The sequence below is a fragment of the Struthio camelus genome, chromosome 6 (genome assembly GCF_040807025.1).
Source record: "Struthio camelus isolate bStrCam1 chromosome 6, bStrCam1.hap1, whole genome shotgun sequence".
Classification (NCBI taxonomy): Eukaryota; Metazoa; Chordata; class Aves; order Struthioniformes; family Struthionidae; genus Struthio; species Struthio camelus.
In genome coordinates this window covers 26,702,339-26,718,657 of record NC_090947.1, presented here as the reverse complement: position 1 = coordinate 26,718,657, position 16,319 = coordinate 26,702,339, and the positions used below count along the sequence as shown (strand labels likewise).

General features: G+C 38.7%; 1 protein-coding gene across 1 annotated transcript in view; it reads right to left on the bottom strand.

The window, feature by feature from the left end:
* DPP4 (dipeptidyl peptidase 4) overlaps positions 1-16,319 on the bottom strand; it is a 44,068-nt gene that overhangs the window by 7,611 nt on the left and 20,138 nt on the right. The window contains exons 13-23 of the mRNA XM_068948788.1: positions 14,375-14,479; positions 14,154-14,221; positions 13,909-13,959; positions 13,380-13,504; positions 12,075-12,122; positions 11,493-11,591; positions 9,576-9,645; positions 6,811-7,005; positions 6,027-6,081; positions 4,563-4,662; positions 2,881-2,945 (exon numbers count right to left, since the gene is read on the bottom strand). Coding sequence (XP_068804889.1) covers positions 2,881-2,945; positions 4,563-4,662; positions 6,027-6,081; positions 6,811-7,005; positions 9,576-9,645; positions 11,493-11,591; positions 12,075-12,122; positions 13,380-13,504; positions 13,909-13,959; positions 14,154-14,221; positions 14,375-14,479 — 981 coding nt within the window. The remainder of the gene's footprint in view (positions 1-2,880; positions 2,946-4,562; positions 4,663-6,026; positions 6,082-6,810; positions 7,006-9,575; positions 9,646-11,492; positions 11,592-12,074; positions 12,123-13,379; positions 13,505-13,908; positions 13,960-14,153; positions 14,222-14,374; positions 14,480-16,319) is intronic.

Below are 16,319 nucleotides of genomic sequence, written 5' to 3'. Positions count from 1 at the left end.
AACTGCAAAATAATCTTCTCGCAAGTTGAACAGTCTCTTTGGTGTGCTTTACATGGCTACTGCATCTGACCTCTAAAGCTCTGGCCTGTTTTAGTCTCAACTCCTATTCATCAGGGATAGTCCTTCTGGGCAGACAGCTTCTCTGCGCTTCAGCCTAGGAGCTGTACTGATGTTTTCACAATGACACTGGGAGCGCCCCCTGTGCTTCCTCCCTTCTTTTACACAGCTCTAATTTTTAATACTTCAGAGCTACCTTAAAAGGTACCAATCACACTTACTTAGCCTACCTGGAGGTTTGTGAGTCATCCCTCAGACTCTTCTCCTGACAAAGAAAAATTATATCCCAGATTTCTGCTCTACCAGTAAATGTGAAACCTAATGTCATATAATACTGTAGACAAAAGCACACCCCTCGTAGCAGGGCTTGTTTCTTGATGGTGTATATTCACAGTCATTGGTAATAATCTGTGCATTAGCAAGGCACCTAAGCAGCTTACATCTGCTCTAAGCAGCTGTGTGCAAAGTCCCGTTGTTTTAAATTAGGGCACACATTGCAGAGTTTATACAACCTTCATGCTTTCAAGCCAGCTTTATACCGGATACAGCAGGAGAGAAAAATACATGATGCAGCATGCAAACCTGACGGTACAAAGGTAACAGTTCAAAAGTGCTTTAACTGCTTCAGCTAGGAGAGCCTTTTAATCTGTGCTTTGCATTAGCTTGCCAAATAACAACAGCATTCAGTTCAGAAAACAGCCCTCATCAGCAGTAAGGGGCCGAGGCAGGGTACTGTGACTGGAGCCTTGACGAAAAGGGGCGTAAGGCAGGAGAGCGCTGCGCTAGGATCAGGAAGGAGCTTCAGCAACAACAAAATCCTACAAGGTTTTCTTCGACTTCCACACGAAAAGCAACAAAGCCGCTTCTTAAGCCACCCACCACACCAGTTTCTGTGAAAAAGCAAATTCCAGGTAACTCATCCCTTGGGGCATGTGAGAACAAACGAGGACTTAAGTAATACTTTCCTACCTCTAGAAAAAGCCGTGAAGCTTGACAATCTCATCCGTACAACTCCCCCTCCTCCATCTTGCCACCATTCTCCCCAATTAGTCCTCTTGAGTAACACATTTAAAACCTTTAGCTCTTTGGTACTGGCAGTTTCAGCGTGGCCATTGCCAGCAGTGGATACTATGCCAAGAAAATCCGACTCCTGGCTTGGAAGGATTAAACAGTCCTCTGTTGCCATCTGTGCTGTGAAGCTGGTGAATGACTTTGTGCACCCAGAGCGTTAACGTTCATTCTGCACGAGGACGACAGTGACTTCTATTTACACTGCTACCTCGCAGACCTCCTACTGCTCCCACTGCCTTAAAGAAACATACTTGACAAAAGGCAGGCGCAGGCGCTGGTCAGTCCCCAGCGGGCCTGAGCAGTGCACTGATGCGAGGAGCCAGGCACAGAACCAAGTCTTCCAGCAGTCACGACCGTTCTGCTCAGTTTTGACCAGGACTTCTGATATAGCAGCTGACAGCTAGGTTACTGCAGTAATATGTCAAACCAGACTTTTCAGTCCATATATACATATTTTTTTAAACCACATTTTAACCAACACAACAACGCCCTCCTCTTCCCCCCCCCACCCCGACACTGATGTTTTAATGCACTGAGATACAATTCAACCTGAGCTACCTACTAACCTATTCACCAACCCAAATAATTACACACAGAGAATGACCCATCTCTTTTCCTCTCTCTAATGGACATCCTGATAGTCTCCTTTCACTCTGTATTGCCTGACACGTTAGGAACCTGCCCCTGGAGAAGAGAAGGGCAGCATGTCTGTATCTCCCATCTGAGGTACGCAAGGACAGGTTTGGTCCAGTGTCACCATGGCTAAGTGTCTCTGCGAAACATCCCAACAACCAGGGCACAAAGTATCCTTCAGATTGCTTATAGCTCTCCAATATCCACTCTATTTCCACCTTGATCTGAAGTTTAGCAAAAAACAAACAAAAAAAAAATGACAGAAAGCACGGGCAGCTCTGCCCCAATTCCCAACTACTTGCAACTTCAAGCAGCCCTTCAGGCAACAAAAAACAGCCAGTACACAGGACAGCAATACTACTCCTCTGTCAAAAAATCCACCATACCATAACCAGGACAAACAAGCTATAGGTATTCTGCTCCCATTACAAAAAAAAAAAAAAAAAAAAAGAAATTTCCTCACTGCTGGACAAACATTAATTTTTTCAGGCCAGAGTTCGGAAATCCCGTGTTGACAGAGTGAGGCCAAAATTCCAAGCCTGACGCTGTTGGCTCTCAACTGGTCTGCGGCTTGTTTGAGCTGATCACAGTACTGACAGGCTTGCCTACCCTTCAAAGTTTCCTAATACTCTGGAGATTGTACTTCCCCGGAGTAAAGCTTGCAGCTTCATAAATCAAGAAAGTTCACATCATATCCATGTTCTGTAATTACATTTCAGTAAGAACTGGAGTACATTTGTTTTGGTGGAAATACTGTTTAAGACAAAGCATAGTTTGCCCACTAGCATATTAAAACAAACTTGTTTCTTGGTGATTAAAATAAAACAGTTTTTACAGCTTATTTTACAGTCTGCAAAGTAGCCAAATGGAACTGAATGTAAAAAAAACAAAAACAAAAAAACCCACAAACCGCACAGCGAGAAGTAACTGCTTCATTCAAAATCCAAAAGCATGAGAGTATAGTCTCTAAAAATGCAGTGCAGCAAACAGGAATGAAGAAACAAAGTTATGTATTTCTTCCTATGGGGAAGGAATAGGTAGGACGTATAAAGAACAGGAGAGTCATCCCAAAAATAAACAACACACTTTAAAAATGAAAATAAGTGATTTCTTTCTTACATTATAGTTTTTCAGATTATCACTTTCTATAGGAAGGCCCATGTATCGCTCCGTGTATATTGAATCTGTAGTAAAAAATGAACAGAATGTAATACTTAATTTTCACTGAAATTTCACTGAATTTTCAAACCTGAAACTTCACACATTGTGATACAAACAATTGGAATGTATTACCATACTGGAAATTAAAAATATATATATATATTTAAACAGATGACAGTTTTCCCACAATGAAGCTTGTAGGTAACCATCATTATTCAGAATATTTAATCTTGTTGTTGCCATGGACACCTGAATGCTGAATATTAATAAAGTACTTTGTGTCAATGTCATCTTATTGTTATTCTTTCAGTAATCTCGTGAAAATTGCTGAAAATCTTGCAGTAAATGACTAGCATTTTTAAACTATCAGAAATTTTATCTAAGTGTTTGCTACTGAAAACCTAACAAAGGAAATATAAGCAGTGAATTAGGACTCAGCTAGGCACTATGTTATTTATTGTCAAAATTCAGCATCTCCAATTTTCCACAGATTTTTCAGCATGATGTATTATTGCTTTTGCAGCTTTGCTGTCTTATTATATGCCGTATGAACCAATGCTCTGTCATCATGTCATAACATCCATTTGACTACCTATCAGCAGTCACACACTGTTCTTTAATGTTGAATGTGTATGCCCTTATTTCCTTTATCTAATCAATTAAAAGAGGAATTTTAGATATTGATCTTCATTATAAAAGATTCCCTGCCATACTGCAATATTCACATCCAAAACATTATGAAAACATCTCTATATCCTCAGCTGACTACTACTAACACCTGGCAGCATGACTTGATCTGTTGAATTAGCCAGAGCACATAATATCCTGTTATATAGCCTCTCTGCTAGATGCACAATGATAAATTAAGCCTTATTTAATAGAAGTTTGCCAGGAAAGGCTTTCCTTTGACTGTTTTCAGACAAATCCAAACTAGAAAAGTTAAAATCATACCATTATATTATATTTTTATATATAATTTTTTAAGCTGGGAAGAGGTCCCCTATAACTGCATTTGTAGTGTCACGCAACTACAACCTTACACACTATTATAAGGTTGAAGCATGTGTAGACTTGTCCGTTTGTCCAGAAGTTAGTTTTTATCACATTGATCACATCCTATGATTAAATTTATAAAATCCAAATGTTAAACTCTAGAAGGAAAAAAAACACCTAACCAGAAGGAATTCAAATCCCATTCTGTCATTTTGAGAGAGTAGTTTATAGTTCAGGTTTGATGATAAGTCTCGCAGTTCATTTTTATAAGCAAAGTAGCATTTGAGGAAGCAAAGTCTAATAGTAAAGGATTTCTGCATTCAGCACCTCAGAACACATGGCAGCTCTGGAATGCAAATACAGACATTTACATTACAGTAATACTACAAATAGTACAATAATTTCACATTCATTAAAGGTTAAAGAGATTTTCTGTAACTTTGCATCTGACTTTTTAAAATGAGAAATAAGATTTAGGGAATTGGTTGAGTTCTGAAATGTAATATCCATGAGTTCATCAAAACAGACCAAATGGCATTTACATGGTATCTAGTAGATAATCAAAGTTCTACGCTATGAATCAACACTTTGCAGCATGTGACTGCAAGACATATGGGAATCCTTGCAACGAGGAAGCCATCACATACCATAATATTGCCAACGTGACACAGGGGCAACCGCTATTCCACACTTGAACACTCCGCTTCCAGAGCCAAGCACCATGGAGGTCACATATCCCCCATAAGACTGAAAAGAAAACAGTGCTGTTATTTTAGTCGGAAAGAAAAGGATGGGGCCCATCTGCTAAACTGTTCATCAGACGTTTACGGGCTCAGCATTTTTCGTATTAATGAACTCCATTCTGAATTTGGGTCAGATCTCACCCCGCCCGCTCAGTGGGGGAAATCGGCATCAGAACACGTATGACAGCTGTGGCTCTGATGAATGAGAACTCGCTGTGGAAAAGGGGTGCAAACACCGCCGAACCGTGACTCGGCTCAGTACGACAGCGTGTGGTGGCACCGCAGGCAGCAGCGAAAGACAGGAGGCAAGCCCCTGTCGACCCACTGTGTCCCCTCTCCGTGCCTGGCGGGGGCAACCAAAGCTCGGGCCCATAACACGCTGGATGACGAGCTGCACCGGGGCATCAGAAAATTTACAACTGCCTCGGAGCAGGCCCACCGCAGTTCACTTGCCACCTCTCCTCCAGAGCGGCAAGAGCGAGACTGTGACTGGGGAGCGAGGCATCTTCTGCGGAGTCTGTGGGAGGAACTGTGCAACGATACACTGCCTGCTGCGCACAGAAAATGCAGTCCCAGGCTCTCGCCTGACAGACAGATGATTAAATACCTGACATACTTGAGCATTCAGGCTGTGAGATACCTAAACAATGTCATCGACTGCCCACATGACTGCCCGTCTCAACAGTTTAAAAGGGTTATTTTGGGAAGTTTGGGAAATTTAAAAAGATGAGCAATTTTTGGATGTCATTCTCATCTTGAAATTAGACTAGAGCAAATGGAGCTCGGTCCTAGGTCAAAGCTCTCAAGTGTTTGCTTCACCTTCCATATTTAAGTCCACCTGATGGGATCAGCAAGGTAATGTATGTAGTTACTGATTAAACCCATGTATAAATACTTTGCCTAATCTGGTCTTAGTAAAGATTACTGACAAAGCTACCACAAACAAAATTAAGGTGCTTAGTGAGAGGCTGACAACCTGAGAACTCAAAAAATAAATTCCTTTTGACCACAGGTTTAGTATACTAGTGAACACGTAGTGAACTAGCGACACTAGTGAACACATACTTGAATTTTTTCTTTTATTGGATCATGTTGTACACGGGAACCTGGCAGTATCCCTTTAAATTGTTTTTAATCCCTCTGGTAGAGCTGTTTTCTGTTTCAAAAGCCCCTGAATGCTTGCAGAAGAGCAATGTCTCTGTGCATACAGGCATTTGCATCACGTCCTTCATCAATTCAGTTATGGGACTGTGCCATGAGCCCAGAGGTTTGTTACCCCAAACGTTCAGGCACATCAAGGACAGAGGAGGCAGTGCAACTAGTTGTTACAATTAAATAATAAATAGCCAAACTACTTTGAGTACTTACCCAACCCCAAATAGCTATTCTGTCCTTATCAACAAAGCTCATTTCAGAAAATTTTCTAAAAGCAAACAGAATAATTAAATGCTTAATGGATTGCAGATATCTGCAATTACACACGTGCTCCTGTTTTCCATCATGTAGGCCTCTTTCTGTTGTCTAAATAAGCATGTTCCACTTCAGCAGTGACTGCTTATGACAAAATGCAATGTCTTTAAAACAATTCAGAAAAATATGTGTGAATATGAAAAACAAAACCCGAAGGAGTTCTGCCGAAGCCCTCTATCCACATACCTGGCATTGGTATCATTTGTTGGATATAGGTTAGATTTCCCCCTTCCCCCCCCCCCCTTTTTTTAAAGTAGAACAGGAACTCAATTTTGTGACGGTAAGGGACAGACTGACACCTGTAAATCCAGTCCAGGTTTAAAAAAAGATTCTGAAACACCACCAAGATATAAACGCTGCGTAGTTCAGCAAATATAAGTAACTTGTCGTCACAGCAGAACCTCGCAGAAAGTCTGGAGTAAAACTTTCAGCTACAAGCGCTTTGGTAGCATGTCCTTTTGCCCATGTGCCAAAGCTATCGTCTCCGTAGAAATACGGCTACGGTAAATTTGTTATTAAAGCATTAATTCTTTTCTCTTTTTAAGCATAAAATAATTCTTGGCAAATAAATGACACTCTTCAGCATGTAAAATGAATGTAGATTTTAGTTACGTTTTTGCCAATAATTTTAAGACGACCATTCAAAACCTTCACCTTTGTTGACCATTTCACTGCACCTCACCTGGCTGCTGCTATCTGATCTTCCACTTCATATGTTCCTAGTCTTCGGTTTATTGCATGCATAATTTCATCCCCTTGGTAGCCACTTCCTCTGCCATCGAAACTAGCCACAATGATCTGTTCTGTGCTTGCAAGATAAGTAGCCCAGTTGATCCGGAAGGCGTAATCTACTTTCTGACTACAGGGTCCTGCATACCTAGGTGAAAAGTCCCATAAGATTCAAGCATTTACTCTCTACATGTTCGCTCATCAAGGTTTTGAAGTACAGTTACCGCTGACAATTTTTGGCAAATACAGAAGGGCAAACTTTTAAATGAAACTAAGCTGACAAAAAAGGCATTGCTAACTTACTCCAAACTGCAGCTTACCTGCGTATTAAAAGCAATATGCTTTTGGAAATGCAACTTTTAATTAATAAAGTAGATTGGATTTTATTTGGGAAAGTTACTGCTTTCTGCTGTAATAAGAAGCTATTATTCTTTTGAATGGCTTATCAAAAATCCAGACCAAATTCCCTTTTTTTGTTGTGTTAGCAAGTTTAGTCATTTGAGTTTCAATGTTCAATAAAAGGCCTACCAGAGTAAGAAACGAAAGAGTGGCTCCTATGGCTTTTCAATCCATTTTCCCCAGTTTTGTAAGAGGAGAAAAACTACTAGGAATAATCAATATCTACCTGTGTTTCTATACACTGTGGTTCCTGATACTGCTGAGGGAATTTCCTGATATCAACATCACTATGAAGCAAAGGTGATGCTGACAAAAGCCCAGGTAAGTCAATAAAATAGAATCAAAAACAAAAGAGGTGTTAATAAGCAAAAAATATAGACTACTCATTAAAAGGCTCAGCAGGCGTATCAAAAACTATTACAGTGCTACCAAGTTACATTATATTAAGATGTACCTAACAATAACACTTGGAGGGAAAAACCAGTAACAGCAAATAGCTATTCTCCTTAGGGATTCAGCTTTTGGGGGAAAAAAAAAAAGTTAACAATTTCTATTTTAATGAAGAGATAATTTCAGTAATTTCCAGTTAAAGGGAAGCATATCAGCACGCACAGAAGTACTTGAGCAAGAACAGAGCAAAGAGCACGTGCTCATGGTCTGGTCAATATGTCTTTCTTATGCATCTTAGCTTGTCTCTCGGAATAGCAAAAAACGTTTACCAACAAAAAATATGTACTTTTCCAATAAAGATTAATTCAAAAGGGAAAAAAAAATTGATGGTTTTCAGTAAGAAGAGGACAAAACGCATCAACTTTTCTACTATTTCAGTAGCGTGCACTGTAGATCTGAGGTAACAGCCATCCCAGTCTTAAAGAATCTTTATGTTGATTTCAGTAAATGATAGATAAAATAACAGTATGCATATAATGCATAATAGAACATGGTCATTTGTTCACCTGAAGACCATACAAATAAGTCTCATAGATTCAAGAGTTAGGGCTGCTCAGCCTCCTCCAAGGAGAATCAGGCTTTCAAAAACAACAGCTTTCCCCTCCCCCCAAATAATTTCCTAAAAAAATATCTTTTTCAGCTTTATAGCACAAGGATAAGCAAGCTCAGCTAAAATAAAACTTTGTATTAACTTATTTACTTGCTTTACTTTCTTGACCAGACATGGTAAACCACCTTTAGTCTCATAGCTGCACACTAAGATTGTCATTTATCCAGGAGAAAGAAGGTACATATGACATATTTTGAAGAACGAGGTGATGGGGAGCTGCAGAAGCGAGTTGAGGTGACAGTGATTCCTGAGCTGCTCACTCCCTTTCAGTGCTGCTGCTGCGTAACCAGCTTATAAAGTAAACAAAGCCAAATTAGCTCCACAAGTTTGCACCCTCCAACATCTAGGCAATTACTGATGAGAGCCTCCATGCCAGCACGTTGTCACTCACCTCGCATAGACTGGCACTGAGGCAGCACTGAAGTTGCTTGCAAAGCATACTCAGCCAGAACTACAGGCTCAGCACCCTTCCTCTAGACTGAACACCAGTGCCTACTGGGCAGTCAGCTCTTCCAGGATTTCATTTAATATTTTGAGAGTGTGAGAAAAGACAAAATTACTTGAATAGATGAGGAAGGGCTAATGTCTGATGTTGGAAACAAAAAGGGAAAATACCCCTTTTCTTTGCAGCATAGATAAAAATTTTAGCATGGTTTTCAATTAGGAGAAAGACTTGGGGAAGATCTTAAAACTTGATGGTGATGGCCTTTGAGGTCTTTAATTTATGGGAAAAATGCAGCAAATGAAAGCCTGACCATGGAATACAGTTTACCAATAGCAGTTGACAGTCAGACACCACAGAGAAAACATGACATCGCACTTTACTTCAGCTTTCAGTTACGTGGCTTAGTCAAGGTTTCATTCGGGAAAGCAATTTCGTTGACCAGTGACATTGTGATCTCATTGGTCAAAGACATTGCATTCCAGAATTGCAATCTCCTTGCAGTTTCGATTCCCAGGGAACTCTAAATCTGGAAAAGGAGGCAAGATAATGCTCATATCAAGATTTTTACATCAGAGACACTCTATCTGCTTCACTGCCACGAGCAAAATACACTCTTGCTAAGCATTACATCATCTTCTCAGACAGAAATCTATGATAAATTGGGATACACCTTGTTTTTTCATTCTCTCTTAAAATTACTTTAAGCAGTAATGAGAAAGCATGCCAGTTTCATGTTTTCTGATGTTATTAGGAGCATTTGAAATAGATGAAAGTGATTATTAACACAACATTGCCATGTAACTCGAAGACTTACACATCGAGAAGCAGAGGGTACTTCTTTGATGAATCCAAATGGGGAGGCAAAATCATTTGATACCACAGGTCTAAAAGTGAAAAGAGCTTGACTTAGTTCTAGTGAAATACTTCCATATGCATTGCAATTCATACAAAGCATATTTGAGTCACCTCCTAAAACTTAAAAAGTAATTTCATCTGAAAGACCCTAATAAATATTCCTAGTCAATCTAACAAAAACTTTTTCTCTAGTCAAATTTCTCTCCCAGTTCTAAAACTAAACTCCAAATATCATGAAACTACCAGGTAGGCTGTGCATGAGGGTTTGTAATGTGTCCCAGAAACACATCCAATTATTTGTTATTTCTCAGGTAACAGTGATTCCCATTCCATCCATTTTGTTCTGTCTACCAAAGTTGGCTGAGAGTTAGCCAAACGCTTTAAATGCAGACCACAGATAAGTTTTGGAAACCAATTGGCTTGATTGTTCACTCATGAATTTCAAAAGAATGGATGCTGCAAAGGAAGCATAAAACAATGCTGACAGTCCGCACTGAAGTAACGGTTAGAGTGCAAGTTGTACAGGAATTTTTTGAAGTATGAATATGTACCACATTAAAATACAAATGTGATAATCAGCACTGAAAAATTATAATTCTAAACTGAACATATGAAAATACATTTTTTTTTCTTTTTTTTTTTTTTCTTCCAACATCTATGTAGCGTATAGTTACAGGCACGGACTTCTTCTTTGACAAGTACATACATGAATTTGTAAGCAGACCTGAGACTTGAAGTAGGACCACATAAATGGATCTACTTCTCCTATTGGTGACATTAAAAACAGATTCCCCTTACCCAAAAGCTTTTACCCAGAAGAGATGAAGTAGTAAGAACAAAGAGGAATAAAAAGACGAATACACAACTGATAGCACGAAGAACATCTTTAAACCTCCATCTTGCCTGGAAGATTTCATCTTTAGCCCTAGTAAAAATGTGACTAAAATAAAAGACAGAAAACATAAAGGTAAAGACAGTTACTATATAAATAAGATAAACAGTGGAAGGAGAGTGGCATCAAAAAGAACAGGTAACAGCGGCAGAGGGAACTCAATACAGTTTGTAAAACATAATTTCATTAAGAATATTCTCATGCATTTTATCAAGAGCAAGTTTGTCATGAAGGGAAAGGCTAAGAGCAAAGGCTGTAGCAAGAACAGTTCAGAGAGGTATCAGGCCTACTACTGCTGGTCCACCTGATGTTCCTCAACCTAGGAACACTTCAAGGAAGCTTCTGTAGCCTGACGTACAGATGTAGATGAGCAGGGTTAGCAAAGCATTAGCAGTTTTACTAATACTTTGTTCTATTTTGCCATTCAGAGGTTTGCATAGCTTTTGAGTTCAAATATACTTTTAAGAATGTGACTATTCAATAGGAATATTTCCATACAGAAAGTCACAGGTGGTCCTGTTGAAGTGTGGCCTAAATGATTTTGCAAAGAAGTTTTTCTATTGTATTCTGTGCCCATTTATGGATAACAATTGTTTCGTTCTTCCACTGTCCCTGCCTGCTAACACATGCCGAAAGTGAAGACCTTTTTGATGAGCTTTGTGCCCCTCCTTTTTTTTTCCCTTCCCCAAATAGCTGGCAGTAGGGACCTCTTCTTTTTTACAGGCAATTAACAGAGAACAAAGGAGCCAATTGTTATCATCACAAAAACCTCCATACATCACTCTATGGAAAAAGTTAGAAATCTAATCTTAGATTAGAATGTTTTGGGATTTCAGAAAAAAACTTCTATCTTGCCTCTAAGCGCTGAAGAACTGCAATAATTCCCCCTAAACCATCCAACTTCTCTGTCATGCTTTTCAGCAGAAGACCTCACAGCACTTTGGAAAATGGGGAAAGAAAGGTAAAAGATGCTTTTAAACTTACCATATCCACCTACTCTAATGGAGCCAAATTTTTTTGAAGGCATTTGAATATCTTGCAATGAATTGTCCAGTTCAGTGTTGTTTTCCAAGTATCTGATGACTGAAAAGCAAAGTTGATAAGAGTCGAAGACTAGAAATATTATCTTGTAATACCAGTTTAAAAATTCCCTTTGAGGTGATGGCAACCTACACTGCACTCTAAGTTCACCACAATCTTTGTTTTTCCTCACATATTCAATGTTCATGGTATAGCTTTCCTTTAATAATTTTTAAAGCTGGTTTGCACATTTTCCAACTAAATGCAATTTCACAAAAACTGAACAATTATCCAACAAACAAGACATACATTACTCACTGTTTTCTAGCACAATGTAAAATAACGTTAAATAAAATATGAGTAAGTGTACACTGAGCTACACAGTTTATCTTTCTGGTTAAGTAAACCAAAATATCTGAAATTAAATTTAGCCTTTAAAACTGACATATTTTATCTATTGTACTAAGCAATGAGAACAAAATTAAATTGAATTTATAATGTGAGTTTCTGGCTTGATATAAGTGATATTTTAAGACAATCCCATACCATTATCATCGCTGCTTCTGTGCAACGTAGACATGGGCAGACCAGGACCTGTTAATAGAGCATAAAACCTTCATGGTTATACGCTGTCTCACAACAAGACCCTTGAAGAGTAATTGAAAGTGGGTGAATCAAAAAGCTTCAGAATTGATTTCCATCTGGTCTGCACATACAGATTTTAAGTCAGTAGGACCTGGACTCACAGGACCACATACAATATTCAAACTTTCTTGCAGACAAACTATTTGACTGTGAGGTACTGAAGAATTAAACTTCTGCTCTTAACAAGGTCTACCAATCAGTTGTGGACCATGGTTTGCAAATCAGTAAGCCTTCTCAGAGTAGTCACAGAGATTCTAGCAATCTTCAACAGAGCATTTTACAATCCAACAGAATGATTCCCTCTCTGCTGTCTGTCTTTCTTTCTAGCCCACAGTTCAAATAAGACCATGGCATCTTAAAAACAACATTCATTTCAAGTTTAGGAGAAATATCAGAGAATGTTATATTCCCCCCCCCACGCTGATTAGTTTATCCCTTGCACTATCTAGCACAAACACAGGTCAAAAGCTTCGCATAAGATTACATTCATTAGATTCGCTGAATGACACTACCCATTATAATTTTATTCCCACACATGGAAAACTACTTCTCTTTACCCAGCCTCTTGCTTGCCTTGCTCCCAGGAGAGCCTCCAAATCCTTCTACAGATGACACAGCTTCCCATGTGCAGCATATTCCCTCAAATAGTACATCTACGTGCAATGCTATATATATACAGGAACAGCATAGGAGAAAAACAAGTCTTCCTACATAACTTTACCAATGATTTCCAACCTGCTATGGTTGGAACAGAAACTTCTTTCCATTATCTGTCCCTGAAGTAAGTACATCATCTCCACTTCGTCACAAAACAATTGCAACAAAGGCAGCATAATTTGAAGGATATGCTGTTACTGTTCATTCAACCTGCTCTGAAGTAGCAGCAGGCTACAGCCATTTTTAGCACGTTGCAAATGGCATCTGATTACAAGAGCAGCTCTTGAAGAGGTTCAGATCTGCATATGAGAGGACTGTTTTGCCACCCCTTTAAGGTCCATTGATGGGTAGGGCTATAATTTTTATCCCTTGCAATTTTTGTCAAGGTGATGGGGGGGGGGTATGTTTTTCTGCTGTCAATGCATACATCCAAAGATACTAACATACATCATTGTTACACAGTGCATATCAGGATCCTGATGAAGTGAAATTCCCCACTCAACTAAACAGCGAGTATTGTTTATGTCAATTAATTTGGGATATACTCACCATAACAATCTAGCTGATAATACTGTGCATCTTTGCTGAAGGACGCAGAATAATATTGGCATCTTTCTTTATTCAGATCACAGCTAACACATTTAGAAGAACTTGGACTGCTTTCCAAGAGTACTCTGCAAAGTGGTCGAGTTTCATTTCAGAGATGAAAGCTGCTTTTTTTTTTTTTTTAATTGTGCTGAACAAATGCATGCTTTTTTAAAATAAAATGACCAAATGAAGATAAGATTCAGGAGTAGAATCCTTATTGATTTAAATAGCCAAGAAAGTAGAATTTAAACTTTTGAATAATAGAGGTTTTGTTTTGGGAACTGGTTCTTCTCACACTATTTCATTTAATCAACCGAATTCATAGAAAAATATTTCACTTACTTTCACAGCTTATATTCCTAAACTGTTTTTAATTAAATATCCCATATAGGACTCCACATTAGACTTTGAACTTCCTAATCTTACTTTCCAATACTTTATATTTTTTGCTAACAAATATTTTACTCATACTGCATGACAAGCATCTTACTTATAAAGATTTCTTCCTCCTGGCATTCCATTTTCATTGCTGATGTAGTATCTATAAAGGGAAAACATATTGGTTATGTTAAGATATTTACAGTACAGAACACTACTTAAAGGACTATCTTGCATGATTAGATGAGATTTTTAATAAGTTAAATGGTACCCTTGCCCACTACTGCCCTCCTGTCTGCTTAGGCTCTTGTTACAAGTTCTCCTGATAGAAACCTATAGCTTAATTGCAATACTTACAAAAAATTACTGGTTACAGCTGCTATGCTGATTACTTCCCATTTCCCTCCAGTAATAGCTATTGGAGTCTGAAAAAAAAAAAGAAAGAAAAAGAAAAGAAAAGAAAAGAAAAAAAGAAAGCAAAAAATAAGTAAGGCAAAAAGAAAAACTACAATGCGAAACTCCATGCTGGCCAGCAGAACTCGGAGTCAGCACTGACTGTCCTAAAACTTAACACTTACCTGTGAGCCATTTATATAATGGATATGCTTGTAACCCACTGCATTGCTGAAGACTTTGTAGTAGGTAGTATTGTCAGGTGCAAAGTAAGGGACAGATGGCTGAAACTTGAACACAAGAGAGATGTCTATTAAAGTATTAAAGCAAACAAAAAATCCCAAACCAAAATGGTAAATTTGGGTTTTAATAGAAGAACAGAAGTTTCAGTACTTCAACTAACTCGTCATTAAACATACTGTAAAGTATTCTGCCTGATGATTTAGCAAGTAGAACCTGTAGCCATTACAACAAAAGTAACTACACTTAAAATACTTCATTGCTCCTTAAGCAGCAGATTTTCCTAGTATTAGTATTCTGGTAATGATGCATGTCCTCTCCTACCTCCCTTGCATTTGAAGGCCCCCAGGTATTCCTAGTTTCCCCTCACTTCAGGAAATTGCATGTCCATCTACCTCTAAAGTCACTGTTTTACTCTGTTCCACTCTAACATCAAGGTGTAACCTTTAGCAATGCAAGTTCTGTAAAGATACACTTTCTCTGACTTTCCCTTTTTAAAACATATACTTGTGAAAAAGTTCTTTGAATTCTGAATTATTTTTAGCTTGACAGTGCAAAATTTCCCCCCTTTTTCAATGAAAACAAACTGCTAGCAAATTTTACTAGTAAGTAAAGGTGATTTCAAAATGCCAGGGAGTCCAAACTGGAATATTTCATGAAGGAACTATCCATCTCTCAATTGGGACTAATGGAAATGAACATATTGCTCCTACTGACTGTCTTTTGCAAGTGTTCTCATGGCATAGGGAAAATAGAGGAATGAATTCAATCCAAATGAAGGAAAAGTTATTTCTGTGATACATGTCCAGAACATCTACACACCAATTAGCCAATTCATGCAATGCAACATCTCTGAGATGAGAATCACTTCTGAAATGAAAAAAACACTCTGAGCAGAAGGATAAAGTTCCTCATCTCCAGCAAGCGACGAAGAACTTGAGTCCCTCTAGCCTATGTGCTCCCAATAACCGCTGCTTCTTCTATAGTAATATTTTTGCGTAAAACAGCATGGCAAATATTTTGCTAGCCTCTCTCCTATCACAGTCTTGGTCCTTTCCAAGTGTGACTTTTCTTTAATTCAACTGGAGAGCTCTAACTTAGCTCGTGACCTGGAAGCCTTATGCAGCAACACCGTGGCTGCATTCAAACATTCTTAAATTCACTACTAGTTCCTCTCTATTTAGAGGGAGTGGGAGGGGACTATAGATATACACACATATACATGTTTATATCTATAGTTTATACATGTATACATACAATTGTTTGACATGCACACACACAAGTATCCCTGCTCAGTCAGAAGCCGTTTTGTCCGTAAGTAGATGAGAACAACAGAAAGGGATAAAGACACTACCTCCCCTCTTCAATCCTCATTTCCACTCCCTTTTCAAATCCAAGACTTATACATTGAGATTGCCTTTTTCTTCCAACAGCTCCTAGGATGTGGGTTGTCTCTTTAAAAGAAAGAAAAAACCCAACAACCTAGTTTAATGGCACAGACTCGCATTTTGCCCTCTCATTTTGCACAACTGTTTACAAAGTCTGCAGCTTGATCGTCACATTGTCTAATTGTGAAGCCTTTGCTGCAGAGAAGCAAAATGTGTCAGCGTTAAGGCCTTCCTTTCCATATCAAATTTGACAGCAGGTGGGTTGATCTCTCATCTTCATACTGCGGATGATTTCATCCCTGCTGTTGCCTCCCTCTTTGCATTTCTTTAAACTTTCATTTTTGACTTCAAAAGTGAATTAGTGACTAAAGCATAATCAGCATGTGGAAAATGCGGGAGTGGAAAGTGTACTCTGTGTTCTCATCAAAAACTCTGAAACTCACTTCTCCCTCCAAGTCTGAACTTTTGAATCTCTGCTTCACTTCCCCCAGATCTTCTGTGT